General features: G+C 37.6%; 1 protein-coding gene across 10 annotated transcripts in view; it reads right to left on the reverse strand.

Annotated features, from left to right (window-relative positions):
- FRYL (FRY like transcription coactivator) overlaps positions 1 to 16,234 on the reverse strand; it is a 246,965-nt gene that overhangs the window by 123,627 nt on the left and 107,104 nt on the right. For all 10 annotated transcript variants that reach the window (XR_004971662.1, XR_004971663.1, XM_036333414.1 and 7 more), the window contains 4 exons: positions 11,436 to 11,635; positions 7,467 to 7,520; positions 4,188 to 4,327; positions 3,166 to 3,262 (listed from right to left, as the gene is read on the reverse strand). Coding sequence is in view for 8 of the 10 variants with exons in the window: in XM_036333434.1 (XP_036189327.1) it covers positions 3,166 to 3,262; positions 4,188 to 4,327; positions 7,467 to 7,520; positions 11,436 to 11,635 (491 nt within the window). In the remaining 2 variants the exon portion in view is untranslated. The remainder of the gene's footprint in view (positions 1 to 3,165; positions 3,263 to 4,187; positions 4,328 to 7,466; positions 7,521 to 11,435; positions 11,636 to 16,234) is intronic.

Genomic DNA, 16,234 nt, shown 5'->3' on the forward strand with positions numbered 1-16,234 from the left:
TTCAAGAAGCATACATCCTAGAGAATACCCATGTTTTAGTCCAAGGCTATTCCCACCACCACCTCCCAAAATTTAATGCTTTTATCACATCAGGAAAGTGAAAAACAACAAAACTAGGTTAAGATATGTATGCTGGGGCATCAACGAGACTCATGCATTACCTAAGAGACCAGTTCTCAGCATAAAAGAGAATAAATTCATGCTTCTGCAAAATTACAAATGACCCCATAACATCTAGAGCTGCTTATCAACATCTAAAATGGTACTGTTAAATCTGAAAATACTGAAGGACTACTCCACCTTCTGATAATTCTCAACAGCACTGATAAAACTAAGCCAAGAGCTTGAAATGACTCACCAACCTGGTTTCCCAATCTTCTTGTTTGTTTCAATGAATAAATACATCTGACTAAAATTCAACATAAAAAGAAAATTGCTTCAAACTTGCTAAACACTACATTGCTGTTTAATCATACTTTCATTGTGGATTTTAAAGCCCCTGTACTAACAGTAACATCTGTAGTCAGCCCTGACCCCAAAATTATTCCTATTTTTTAGAAAAATGTAATTACTTATCTATATCTTGAGTTCATTTTGTTCCCACAGTGAATTGAATCACACTAATTTCATCACATTTAGCTAACTTAATTCTTCATCTAACTTGTTATGATTAAAACTTTAATTCTACAAGATGCTGGTCATTTCACCCAACCATGTCACATCTCTGATTTTACCAACAATTTATTTTTATTATTAAAGGGAGAAAACTTGGAGTAAAAAAGTGAACTAGGTTTATAATCTTCAGTAAGTCCCTACAACTAAGAACATTTCTTCACCTCTAAAATGAAAATAGCAGATAACATTTATTGGGCACTTTCCATGTCCCAGAAATTATTGTATTTAATTCTCATGATTCTACAAAACATGGTAAATATCATCCCTCCTTCAAAGAGGAGAAAGAGTTTGTGGGTAATTACTTGCCAAGTTACACAGCAAGTAAATGACACGGCTGGGATGAAAACACCTGCCATGACTATCTCCCAGAATTTATTAGAGTGACCAGCTGAAACGAAGGACATAGAGTCTTTATGCATTATGAAGAGTTCTAAATATGTGCGATTATCACTGAAGACATGACAGATTACTCAAGAAACAAATAATTTCCAATATTTACCCCTCCTTAAGACCGAACCATCCATGTATCAATACTTCAATGCTCTTGGGACTGTCTAAATCACATTTTAATATGTGTATATTATGTGGGACAAAGTAAAAGTCTTATTAAATTCAAGATCTAGTACATTGATTGCTCTCTGGATCTATTAAACCTTACATCAGTTTGATAGTGAAGAAAATTGGGTTAGTTTGTCCTGAGATTTCAGAAAGTTGTATTGATTTTTACTTCATTTCCTGTAGTTTTTAAGAAGCTAAAAAGATGCCTTTTACTAGGAAAGAAAAAAAAACCCTCTATAAGATCTTAAATACAGTGTATCTATATTCTTAGTGATGTATTTTACCCTTTGATGGGTGCATTTGAATGAAAGTCTGAGGATAATGGTAAAAGAGAGACATGGGAAAGTGAAAAGGGAACAATAGGTTGAAAGAATGTAGTGACATACCAAAAGCAAAGATTAGCTGTCAGAGCCACTGTATTTCCCTTTCTCATATTTTGAGTCCATGTGAACCAAGGATCGGAAAGGATTTTGTGGAAGGAAGTGGAAAACTGAGCCCACTGAAAGAATGTTCTTACGTTTACAGACCCTAACTTTTCTTCTACCGGAAGAGCTGTCTGGATTATTTTGGAGAAGTAGATGGAGGAGAAAGAGGATGAAGATGATGAGGAGGGAAAAAGACAAAGAAAGAAGGAGAAGAGGAGAAAGACAACTCCAGGGGGTTGTCCTTGTGTTGTTCTGAAGCCAGTGCAATCAGGGAGAGCTTTTAGATGAGGAAGGAGACTGATTGCTGAGTAGGAGAATGTCATGGGAAACAAAGGAGAAAAGGCACAGAGGAGGCAGATCAGTCCTGAAGGTCAGTGTAGGGAGTATGCGATTCCCACTGCTGGAAGGAGAAGCCCTATACGGTTTAACTAAGCAAAGAAGTGCAGATGCTGGTTACCAAACCACTTAAATGAGCTACATTAGCACACATGAGAGGCTAGGGATCAACCACAGCGAGCCCCAGTAAAGCCCACTCATGCTGTGTGGCCAGGGTTCCTCTTATCCCTGGTTACCTCAGGGTCTTACGGCCCCAGCTCAACTGGGAGGTCACAAAAAGGAAATCTGGCTTGTCAGCACAACTCCCAGGAGAAATTTCTATCCCACATTCACTAAAAACCTTTAGGATGGCTACAAATTAAAGTGATTTTATCTGTGACTAAGTCATTTATTCATTTTACAGGTTTTTAATTATTTTATTTGCAGATTTCAGATGTTCAGATTTCAATGTCTTTGCACAGACATGATAAAAAAAAAACAAAGACAAAGTATAAATGATTATACAACCCAATTATTTTTATATTGGCTATGTCAAAAAAATAGTCTATCAATTTTTATATCTTTCATTTCCTGTTCATTATCACATTTTATCTTCTATTTGAGTTTACATAACATAGACAACTCCTTGTCCAAACATGTAATATGCAAAATATAATTTTTCTTTTAGAGTTCCTAAATTTTTCCCAAATACTACAATGTGCATGGCTGGAAATCTATGGATCATCTTTGCCAACTCAGTCTTACCCTTGTCAAATCATCCCCATCCCTCAACTATTACTGCACAATTATTACATGTTGAAATGCAGGCTTGAGGGCTTAGAGAAAGAAATTCTTTGAAAGTGGAAGTAAAAAAAGATTGAAGTACGTGAATGACAGGCATACTATATTTGCAGCTAACGGCCCATTTGTAACACAAATTTCTATTCAGCTCCATTTTGCTAACATGACTTCATGTCTTGGATGCATACAAACATAAAAGAAACGAAGTGACAGGTACAGGAAAGGAAGGCCTCAGGCAACTGAAACAGGTATAATTAAATTATAGGAATGCAGTATATGTGGGCCAGAATTTTAGACAATACATCCTAAATAAGGTAACTGAAACATCAAAGCAAAATAAGAAAAACAGACTTTTCAGAAATAACAACTTTACAGAAATAACAGCACTTACCTGCTTTAGAACTTCAACTAAAACTAAACAAAAAATGAAATCTACTGCTAAGTCTCTCCTTTCAAGAAGATAATCTCTTTCACGTTGCTGGTCATCCCTGAAACAAGAAGCCCAAGTTAGGACTGCATGAAGAATGTAAGTTTTAAAATAGGTATTGGCTACTAGTTCAAATTATTCACTGAGTTCCCAATATGGATGGTGTTCTACAGCATACAAGTTTTCCTAGTAACTCACGGTATATATTACATGTTCTTATTTCCTCTCTTTTGTAAATTAGGAATCTATACATACATTTCACTACTATATCTGTCAGAAATTAAACCTAATCTAAAAAATTAGGAAGAGGAAGAAAAGCATTTCAAATTTCATTTAGAAAATGTAACGTTATTTCATATTTGATTAGTATATTTTTATTAAGAACTGAAACCAAAAAAATAACTCTTCTGAAGAAATTATAGTGCCAGGTAACTTTCTCACAAATCTAAGATGAAAAAACACAAGTGGCATCTACTCAAGTCCATTTCTAAACCATAGGCCATCACCTGAACACAGACAGATGTTTTACTAAAGCCAAGATCTCCCTAAGAAATCTGAAAAAGGAGAAGACGTGTTCTTGGACTTGAGCACCAAAAAGGGTGTCATGGTAAATAACACGGGGTTTTGACAGTCATCCTGTATCACCACCACTGCTTCCCTTCACACACCATGTGAACAGGACCTTCTTTGAATATTTTCTTAATTTCTTTTATGATTATTAAAGCTCCTCACAACTACTGAAATGGCACTCCCAAAATCTGGTTTAGCACCACTAGTCCCCGTGATGAGCACTGTATGGCTGTACCTGCTTTACTTGGTTTACAGGTTACGCTTGGACTATCCTCTCCCCTTACTACCATTTCAGAACAAAAAGAATCAATGTTATTGCTTAGAAGCCAAATAATAACAATCTTCAAGTGATAACACGATCACCCCCTTCACTGGAATTGCTTCAATCCCAGAACAGTAGAAAATGAGCCACTTACCCCTTAGATTTTGTGCTAGATCGAGGCCTATACTCGTAAGATTCATCTTCAGTTCCATTCTGGCGTCTGTACCAGTCAAACAAGGTGCGAAGTAAGGAAGGGAGACAGTGCTCTGCTACGGAGCTCATAGAGCTTATCAACTGAAAACACAAGACATTGCCAGAAGATAAAATACCACATCAAAGAACCATACTCGTAACTATTAGCAATCACTTAAAAATAATAAGCACTTCTAGAGTAAACATAGTAGAATAAACAGAGCAACTGAAAGCAGTAAATATATCTTAAAATTAAAAAGAGAGAGAGAGAGAGAGAGAGAGAGAGAGAGAGAGAGCGCGCGCGCGCTGGGGATACAGTCAAGTAGTAAACGGGGCTAAGTTTCTCCCACTATCAAAATTCACCCAAATCCATTCTGTTTAGCTCAGAGGCTTTCTCCCTTCTCCTTGCCTCCACATGCTCCTCACATGATCACCAATAACATCCCTGATTAAACACATGAATACCTCTGGGAGACGATTATGCATAACATGTGAGGAAAATCAACACATCTACTTCCTTCCCCTGGCCAGTTCCTCTCTCCTCATGTGAACAAAAGGTTCTAAAATGTTGCCACTAGAATTGGTAAACAGATGGAGAAACAACGAAAACTACAATATATTGTTAGAAGTATGGAAAAGCTCACATTTACTCTGTACTGCTATGATACAGAACAAAATTATAATTAAATAATCAATTTGTGATACAAATAAACATTAAAAATGTGTTGTACACAAGCTTTTATAGCTTAGAATATTCAGTGGTTCTCAACCTTCCTAATGCTGTGACCCTTTAATACAGTTCCTCATGTTGTGGTGAACCCCAACCATAACATTATTTTCGTTGCTACTTCATAACTGTAATTTTGCTACTGTTATGAATCGTAATGTGAATATCTGATATGCTATATGTGTTTTCCGATGGTCACGACCCACAGGTTGAGAACCACTGATATAGATGGACAGCATAAAGATAATGTAGGAAGATGAACAACTGCTACCAATTTGAGGCACCTCTAAAACTACCTGTATTGTAGGTGAATATCAGATCCATTTCATGAATGATGGCAGCTTGCCTATAGTGAGGTGAGAGGTGCACCAGCTACCATCAGCAGTCCCTAAAGTCACCTCATCTTGAGCAGCCCAAGGAAAACACCCTCTCTTCATAAGAAATTCTGTATCTGACTCAACTCATTGCTCATTAAATTAATATTCTTAAATCAGCATAGAGTACAACAATTTTCACTTGGCTTTTCTTAACTAAAAAACAGGAATACTCAAGGTCTCATTCAGTTCCAGGACTACAGGAAGTATAAGTAAATGAAGGTAACATGATAACTCTAGTAATGAAGATTTAGATTCTCCTAATATTTTATATTCGTCATCTAACTTCAGAATGTACTTCATCCAGGAAAATAGAAAAAAAAAAGCAATGGCTTATTTGATTGCATAGGCTGTTTTCTTTTTCATTATCTCTGCCTTCCTTTAATCGTGGTTCTATTTATAAATTACCATAATTTGACAGGTAAATAGTGTCTAATATAGGGAATTAAAGTAAAATATAATTCTAATTTTAATTAACTATTTTTTAATTTATATTTTATTCACAATGAACCGTCCCTGTTAAAAGGAGAATATGGTTCACTGTTAATAATGAAGGAACAATAAAACACCATCTACTATTGTAAATGTATATTAAAACAGTTTAAAGGACACACAGCTTTTTATTGTAAAAAAATATCAAGCTATGATGCATGATCATGTATAGTTTTGTTAATCAATTACAAAAGAAAACATGGAAATTTTCCTTAAAACCTTGTTTAATAGGATTTCTTATTCTGATTTTATATTCATTCATCATCATTAGAATTTAAGTATAAATAATCTAAATACTTTTAAAGTAATCTATTAATAATACATTAATAATTAGTAGTTAATTACTAGTAGGAATACCTTCATGGTGGCATTAAGATGTGAAAAGCATTATATGAGGTGATCTGGTTACTACTATAATAGAGGACTAGCTTCCTATTTACGGTCTCTTCTTAGATTTGCAGCTATTTACCCACTGTATGTATGCATCAGAATTACCTAGGGAGCTGTAGTAAAATACAGGTGCTACTTAGACTCAGCAAAACTGCAGCAAGATGCAGAAACGGTATGTATCCACCAAGTAATTCTAACCAGCCATCATTATCTAATCAAGTGTACTAATGAATATTAAAATCTATTTCCTAGATATATAATTATGAGAAAAGTACTCAGGAATACTAGATGGCAACAGGAAGCTAATCTAGGTTATTGGTTTTTGCAAACAATCAACATATAGTAAAACACTTATTAAGCACACATAATTATGACAAAAATAACACCCAAGCAACACAATCTCAGCAAGAGAAAAGAATTAACATTAGAGAAATACCACACTAATTTTTAGACCTCAGCATTCTATATAAAGGGGGCTGGAGAATTTTTTGGTCACTGTATGTTTTCAAGCTTCTATTGCTTTCTGACACAGAGAGGATCCACCTGACCTTTGTACAAGCACAGCTAGAAGCACAAGTGTGAGGGTGGGATGTAGTTGATGCCTCTTGGGGCAGCCCTCAACCACTGGGGATGGGAGCTGCAGACAGACAATTCTGGGGACATCTGTGTAAGGCTCAGAGGTAGGAGGAAGGCCCCAGAGCAGAGACCTCTCAAGTGCTCCCTTCCATCAGCTCTTCCTCCCTCTGCTTGACTTGCCCAAGCCTGCTCTCTGGGGTCGTCCCCAGGACCGAGGCCTCATCTCCAGCTCTGCTTCGAGGAGGAAAGAGGGAGGGAAGTAGGCTGGATGCTTCTCTGTAAAGGTTCTGACAGCCCCAACAGGAAAAAATAAATGTTAAAAGGTAAAATGCTATTATGCAGAAATTGTAGGAATTGATATGCAAGAAAAGATTGGTGGATGTAATTGGAGACTTTCTGAGAAAATTTAAAAGGGCACAGCAAAGAGTTTAACAGTGAAAAGTAAAACATTTAAAAATACTGAATGAGCAGAAATCAATAAAGTTCACAGCTCATTCTAAGAATTATAAAGTTCACAGTTCATAGTTCATTCTATTTGTTTTGTTAAATAAACAAACTACCAATGACAGCTGAATCTAGATATACGGGAACTTCTTAATACTAGATATATTTGGATCAGACTGGTAGGACAAATATTTTCCTTTCCGAAAAAAAATAAAACAGTCCCCTAAAATTGACATACCTGGTCAAACTGCAGATCTTCACCCCTCTGGAGAGATCTAGACAAAGGCTTCTCCTACAATTAAAAATATGTTTCAATACACATGTGAGGAGAAGACAAAACTAACAGAAAAATGTAGTTTGGAGGAAAGGAGAGATCATACAGAGAGCAGAAAGTCTTTTAAAAGTGCATATATATTTAATATTCTGAAAACACAGTGGAAATTGCAGAGTTGTAAAAATCCTGGGCCTAAAGTCAAAATCAGCAGGTGACTGTTTAAAGCTTCATCCTCTTTTCTTTTCTCGTCACTGGCAATCTAAAAGATTAACAGATGAGCTTGGATACGCCTGGATCATTACCCAGGATTGATCTACCACCTTTTAGGAAGAAAGGAGCCTCAGGTATTGGATTGCATAGTCTGCAAGCTGCTATCCTCAATCAATGATTGCCCTTCCTTCCTTAATCTTTCTTCCAAACTAAAAATGAAATTGTGGCTAAAAGTCAAGCTCAGCTAATCTTCCCATCTTTCGGCCTCTTTAACCTCCTTTTATTATGGTTTCTAATGAGAATCAAAAGGCCCGTTCTCTCATTTTAGTGATAGATTAAATTCTTTTAGCAAAAGCCATTTATAACTGTGCTACTTTTTTTTTCCTGGTAACCTCCATGGGTGCTACTTTATTTAAAGTGACCCTAAAGAGTTTCATTTGAGAATTCAAGAGAGTCCTCTTGGATGGCTGTGTATTACCTAAGAGGATACAGAACAAATTTCAAAATAAATAAAATCACAATAAATGCACTTGAAGCTATAATAGAAATATTGTGACAATACGATATTAAATGTATTTTCAATATCTTATGTAGATATACTCAGTTTACTCAGGCTTGGATGTACATGAAACAAAGCTGGCAAGAGATCTGATAAGAAGAAATGATGCTGGTACATACGAGTGCAGGGGGGTTAAATCTGTTAAAATATGATAGGGATTTTCTCAGCCTGTGTTTGTCCGTGGCTGCTGGAGACCACCACTTTGGGGGTTTTCCTGGAGTGTTCGAAAGAGTAAGCTCAGACAGCACCTCTCCCAAAGTGTGGTGATGGGGTAGAAACACCTTTTTTCTGATGGAATCCTCACCCCTATTCACCGTAATTTTATAATCTCACCTTAGATTACCAAGTAGATGTCTCTGAAATTAGGTATTAAAGGAATGAATAAATATAGTCAGCATCAGACTAGTATTCTGAAAGAATTTATGAAAAGCTCCGTTAACGTTGTTTTATTAGAAAAACAAAGGGCACGCATCACAGCAAAGTTCTTAAGGCTACAGGCAACTTAAAACACAAATCCTTACTAAGTACCTCCTGCCAATCATCTACCATGGGCAGTGCTGCAGATAAAAAGGAGGGTGAGACCTGGCTCTCTGTACCAAGTAGCTCACACCAGAGGAGATAAACATATGAACAACTAATATGGTAATGTCAGAATCTAGAAGTATGAACAAATTATTATGGTCAAACAAAGATTCATTTAGCTTGAGGAGAATCACTATGTTAAAGGGAATGTATGGGAAATTCAAAGGATGAGTAGAGCTTTAAAACACAGAGCACAGCCTAACAAGCATGGCTCAGTGGTCAGTCGACCTATGAGCCAGGAGGTCAAGGTTCGATTCCCAGTCGGGGCACATGCCCAGTTTGTGGGACGTGCAGGAGGCAGCCTATTGATGATTCTCTCTCATCATTGATGTTTCTATCTCACTCTCCCTCTCCCTTCCTCTCTAAAATCAATAAAAATACATATTTTTTTAAAAAATAGAGCATACATCAGGATAAGAGAATCGTGAGACATTATACAAACTGTAACAAGAGTGTAAAGAGGCTGGAATGACCCAACAAGAACTTGAATTTATTCCAGAGCAATGAAAAGTGAGCAAGATTTTTAAAGCAGAATGGTGATAACTGTGAGTATTAGATAAAAAAAAGTCTGGTTAAAATAAGAAAAATGGGAAGGAAATGGACCACTTTCTGACCAGTTAGAAGGCTCTTGCACTGGTCTAATATGACAGAACCTGACCCTAAGCTAGGACAGTACGAATGGCGTTGGAAGTAAAAGAAAGGAGAAAGATACAGAAATATCATTTAGAGACTCAAACAAATTAGGTAATTTCACTCATATTTCCTTTTAATATTTTAGCTCTCAAGATCTCCACATTTCAAAATTAAAATTCCTTTAAGAATATAGTATTTTGAGAGCTGATAGGACCACATCACATGGTGGTATTTAGAAAACCTATACTAATAAAAGCCTCGGTGGTCCTCGTGCGTGATGTCATCACAAGATGGCCGCACACACAGCAGAGGCGGGGCGTGGCGGCTGCTCTGCACAGTGAGGCCTGGGGGTCCCGCGGCTCCACGCAGTGCAAAGGAGGCTGGTCCCAGCGTCTCTGCCACCTCATGTGGAAGAGGCAGGTCGTGGCAGGGGAAGGCAGTTGTGGGCAATCAGGCTGGCAGGGGAGGGCAGTTGGGAGCGATCGAGTCGGCAGGGGAGGGCAGTTGGGGGTTATCGGGCTGGCAGGGGAGGGAAGTTGGGGATAATCGGGCTGGCAGGGGAGAGAAGTTGGGGGTGATCAGGCCAGCAGGAGAGGGCAGTTGTGGGTGATCAGGCTGGCAGGGAGGGCAGTTGGGGGTGATCAGGCCAGCAGGGGAGGGCAGTTGGGGGTGATCGGGCAGGCAGGGGAGGGCAGTTGGGGGTGATGAGGCCAGCAAGGGAGCAGTTGTGGGGCAATCAGGCAGGCAGGCAGTCGAGCAGTTAGGAGCCAGCGGTCCTGGATTGTGAGAGGGATGTCTGACAGTCGGATATCCCCCGAGGGGCCCCAGATTGGAGAGGGTGCAGGCTGGGCTGAGAGACCACCCAAACCCCCCGTGCACATATTTCGTGCACCGGGCCTCTAGTATTATATAAAATAGATAAATGTTTAAAAATGTGCTGTGCAAGTTGAAAATTGCTGAGGCCGGGTGTTAAGTTTCAGAATAGTCTAGATTTTCCTTTACTTTCTCTTAGGTTTTATCTGTCTCAACAATTGGCATTGGTAAAATTTAATTTTGTTCTTTTGTGACCTGCAGCAACTTATCAAAGCGGATGCTGGGCTTTCACTCAAGGTGGTGGCATAGGTAAACACTGCACTTGCCTCCTCTCAAGACCACATCAAAATAACAACTATAGAACCATCATCATGTAGTCCTATAACTAAGGACATACAAGAAACACCACCTAGAGACCGTCAGGAGGAGTGGAGAGGCAGAACAGTTTGGTCCCACAGCCACTGTATGTGTGGGAAAAAGTATATACAGTATGGGGTTAGTACTATTCCCGGTTTTAGGCATTTAATAGGGGGTCTTGAAACTTATCCCCCCATGGGGAAAGGGGGGGCTACTGTACTAACCCATCCCCTTATATTACTTTAAGACTATTCTTAGAGCAGTTTTAAGTTCACAGCAAAACTGAGCAGAAGGTGGAGACTTCCCATACACACGTTGCTCACACATGCACAGCCTCCTCCATTATCAATATTCTGCACCAAAGTGGTGTATTCGTTACCTCTGATGAGTCCGCACTGACATATCTTAATCACCCAAAGTCCACTGATTACGTCACAGTTCCCTTCACTCTTGGTGTTCTATATTCTAGGTGCCTGGACAAATGTTTAATGCATGCACCCACCGCTATAGTAGCATAAAAGTATATGTTCACTGCCCTAAAAACCCTTTTGTTCTGCCTATTCATCCCTCCACCCACACCCAACCCCTGATCTTTTCCTGTCTTCGAGTTTTGCTTTTTTCCAGAATGTCATATAGTTGGAATTATATAGTATGTAGCCTTTTCAGATGGGCCTCCTTTAATATTTTTTTAAGGTATATTATTTGCAAAGTTTGTATTGTATTGGTTAATACAAAAAAATCCAGAAAATATTTCAGACTTTTAGGTCAGCTCTACTCACCAAGGGTTCAGCCATTACAACTTCAATTTTCTTTTCAGCTTGAACAGCAAATTCTGCAAAGAGGCTCTTGATGACATATTCACCGGGCTTGACATCTGGGTCAATCGTAATGTTTGACATGATGATATTCTTTTTCCCCAATGTGGAATGAAAGTTGGAAGAAGTACAGTACTTATTCACTTTGCTGACTGGTGCTGAAGCTAAAATTAAGAGAAAAAAAATAAAGAACTCTACTTTAGTAATCAACTAATTAGGCCTACCATCACCACCCTCCTTAGCAAGCGTGCTACCCCGGACCTGCTTCCAGATCTCCCAATCTGTATTACCATGCTCTATTTTTCTCTATTATACTTGCTGCCTTCTAACATTGCCCAACATAACTATAATTTAGCTACATGGTTGTTATGTGTTGTTTTTCTCTCTACCCTACTAATGTGAATTCCATAAGAGCAGGGATCCCCTTATTTTTTATGTTCATTGATGAACCCCAAGAACAGTGCATGGCATATACTAGGTATACAATAAATAGGCACTGAATAAATGAATTCTAAATAAAGTCACATGCAATTAAGGAAATAAAAGAGATGGGAGTAAATGAAACAGAGACGGGGTTAGGAGTTGAAATACGCTACTCTGCATGCCCAGCAAAGGCCTCATTTGAAGAGGCTGCATTTGAATTAAGATCTAAATGATGAAAAAGAGGCAACAAGACAAAGCATCAGGGTCAGAAAGCACAAGGCTGAGTGTGAATATTTGAGAAACAAAAGGAAGGCCCGTGTGGCCTGAACTCCAGGGATGAAGTCAGCGAGAGGCAATGGGAGATGAAGTCAGAATTATCCGTCAGGGATCAAAGTTTTAGACCTTGATAAGGAAATTAGATTTCATTCTAAATGCAATTGTAATTCTGTGTGAAATACTAACTTGCAGGGGGATAGAAGCTGGCCTCTCCTGAGAAGACCGCTCTGGATCCTCTGGATTGGAAGAGGGAAATATAGAATCAGGGAAGCCACTGCAGAAACCCAGGGGAGAGCACAGCGTGGGCTAAGAGGCGGGCAGTGGCACAGGAGAGAAGGAAGAGGATTTGAGATTTGCCATGTGTTAGTGGGTGTGATATCAAGGTGAGGGAAAGGAATGAAAGATGACTCCGTATTTATATCTGAGTCACTCAAAGGACAGTGGTGCCATTTACTCAGTTAGGGACGACACTGGGCCTGGCGAATAGTACGTTGCGCCAGATGTGGCACAAAAAGAATGCACACCACTGCATGTTGTTTATATTTACCTGTTCTGTTCTCTTGACTGCCTGGGCAGCCTAGCTTGGATTTCTATCTACAGTTTATCCTTCCCTCATTCTTCCAGCCTACTGCATAACACAGACCCTCCACATTCTCTAACTACAGCTTATGTCAGTGATGGCGAACCTTTTGAGCTCGGCGTGTCAGCATTTTGAAAAACCCTAACTTAACTCTGGTGCCGTGTCACATATAGAAATTTTTTGATATTTGCAACCATAGTAAAACAAAGACTTATATTTTTGATATTTATTTTATATATTTAAATGCCATTTAACAAAGAAAAATCAAACAAAACAATGAGTTCGCGTGTCACCTCTGACACGTGTGTCATAGGTTCACCATCACTGACCTAATCGCCCCCCAAAGGGCCCATCTCCTGGTCCCATTACACTGGGGGCTAGGCTTTCAGTATGTGAATTTGACAAATATTTAGGCCATAGCATTTGCCAAAAATCAAGGTGTGAGCAGAGCTGCATCCTTTCCGGAAGTCCTAGGCCAGCAGTTCTCAACCTGTGGGTCGCGACCCCTTTGGGGGTCGAACGACCCTTTCACAGGGTTCGCCTAAATACATCCTGCATATCAGATATTTACATTACTATTCATAACAGTAGCAAAATTACAGTTATGAACTAGCAACGAAAATAATTTTATGGTTGGGGGTCACCACCACATGAGGAACTGTATACTAAAGGGTCGTGGCATTAGGAAGATTAAGAACCGCTGCTCTAAATACATACATTCCAAACTCATAAGGAATTATTCTGTCAACTAAAACAACCTACTCTACCAAACACAGTACATATCAAGATACAAAAAGGTGACCTGTGATAACTTCAACAGAAAATTCCAGGAAGTAATACAAAGTCGGGTTACAGCAGACAGTTCAGAAAAAATAATTTATAAATTTTTAAAAATCTTTTTGAAAGACAGAAGTTCCAAACATTTGGCTTCCTTTCATGCCCTATTCATTATCTTTATTTACTACTATTTTCACAGAATAGAGTATTTCCCTCCAAACTTAAGATGAAAAATTTAGGCACACATGATTCTTATTAAAATAATAATAATCTAAAGAATATAACAAACTGTTAATATTACACCTCAAATATTTTTGCATCACATCAAATTAAAGTATAATATATTATATTCTAGAACTAAAATTATATAAGAACAATTCAAAAATTCACAGTCCTTTGAACACAGTGTACACTATTTTAAACAATGAACTATTTGTTTACTCTGTTTCATGATCCAACATTGTGTATTATCAAGGAGAAAATCTATTAACAAATGTTATTGTGGAAAAAAGAGATCTGAAATTAAAAAAATATTTTGAAACATTAAGAATACGCTGTATTTTATATCATTATTATGTTGGACAATCGTAAGAAATCATTAAAAAAGGCTACTCAGTTTCCAGAATTTTAACATATTTTAGAAATAAAAATGAAGATGAACCATATTCAAGGCTGACATATGTAAGCAGTTACAAAATATATTTTTTCCTTTAATGAAGATGTATAAGTCTTTAATTAAGTTTCATGAGATCCTAACAGTTACAAAGGTTTCTTGGAATTTAACTTTACAATAAATGCAACTAACCAAGAAGTCACATGATAGACCTAAGTACTTAAATTTTAGACTCTGAAGAAGTATAAACTTTTAAATTGATATTTAGCCTTTGAACAGTATTTTCAAAATGGAAAAAAACAAACAAAAAACTTTAGTTAAACTGATCTCTCAAATAACTCACCATTACTATCTTCTACAGAAAAAGCATAAACATAAAAAAAAGCATAAACAAATAACTAACATTATTGCATACTAGAAGCCCAGAGCACGGTTGGGGTCCCTCAGCCTGGACTGTGCCCTCCTGAAATCCGGGGCCCCTCAAGGGATGTCAGACTGCCAGTTTCGGTCCGCTGTGGGAGCACATTGACCATCAGGAGACAGCTCCTGCGTTGAGCGTCTGCCCCCGGTGGTCAGTGCGTGTCACAGCGACCAGTTGTTCCAGTTGTTCTGTCGTAAAAGTTGCTTAGGCTTTTATATATATAAATTTTAAGAAATTTTCCAATAAAGCCAAAGTTTAAGGAAAACCTGTATTTCGCTTCCAAATAAAGATTTACCTTCCAAATATCTGCATTAAAAAATCAAATTTCAAAAATTACTTTTAAAGGGTTAATCACTTTTGCCTCCATCTACAAAGCTCTAATGAAATGAGAAAAAGACCCACATCTCCAAACTGAAAACTGGACAAAAGACATGAGTAAACAAGGTACAAAGCATAAAACAGGCCAATACCACAAAAATAATATTTAACCTCACAGATATTTTTAAAACAAACAAAAATTAGATAGACCCCAATGGAGTCTGTGAAAGCAGCCTGCTGCCATCTCAACCCCAAGAACTGGTCTTAAACAATAAAAATTAGTACTTTATAGTCACCACCTTATATACATACATGCATATATTTATGTATAGATTTATATGCAAAAATATAACGAAGTACCATACAATTCTAATTAATTATTTTCTTATAATGGCTAACAAAAATGTTGATGATCACCTAAAAAAGAAGAGGCCTTGGAATAGGAACAAATATAAAAATATCTCAATTTAAAAAGCAAAATTCTTAGTTTAAAAAGCAAGCCTATTACCAGCAAGTTATTTTGTGAATAACAAACTAATTTTAAAGTTTATATGAAGAGGCAAATGACCCAGAATAGCTAACACAATACTGAAGAAGAACAACAAAGTCGAAGTACTTACACTAGCTGACTTCAAGACTTACTTTAAAGGGGCAATAATCAAGACAGAGTGGCATTGTTGAACAAACAGACAAACAGATCAGTGGGACAGAACAGAAAGTCCAGGAATAGACCCACACAAACATAGTCAACTGAACTTTGACAAAGGAGCAAAGGAAATCAATGAGAGAGACTTTCAACAGATGGCGCTGGCATAACTGGACCCCCACATGCAGATTTAAAAAAACAAAATCTAAACACAAACCTGACACTTTTCACAAAAAGGTACTCAAAACGGATCATAGATCTAAACGGGAAATGCGAAATGAATTCTACATGTAAAATGCAAACCCCTCTGAATTCCTAGAATATTAGGTAGGAGAAAAGTCTGGATTTTCTTAGGTTTAGTGATGACTTTTTAAATATAACACCAAATACAACACCCATGAGAGAAAAGTTGGTAAGTTAAGCTTTATTAAAATGAACTTAAACTCTGCTAAAGATATTGTTAATAGAATGAAAAGACAAGGCACAGACTGGAAGAAAATATCTGCAAAACACATAATCAGCTTCCAAAATATAAAGAATCCATAATACATTAAAAAAAAATCCTTAAAACTCAACAATAATAAGCAACCCAATTTAAAAGTGGGCAAATCATCAGAACAGACCCTCCCCAAAGAAGACATGTAGATAGCGGTAGAAACACAAAACTCTATACCCATTTTGGAAGAAAATTTGGAGGTTTCTTTAAAAA

Source organism: Myotis myotis, unplaced genomic scaffold, assembly GCF_014108235.1.
Source record: "Myotis myotis isolate mMyoMyo1 unplaced genomic scaffold, mMyoMyo1.p scaffold_m19_p_1, whole genome shotgun sequence".
Lineage (NCBI taxonomy): Eukaryota > Metazoa > Chordata > Mammalia > Chiroptera > Vespertilionidae > Myotis > Myotis myotis.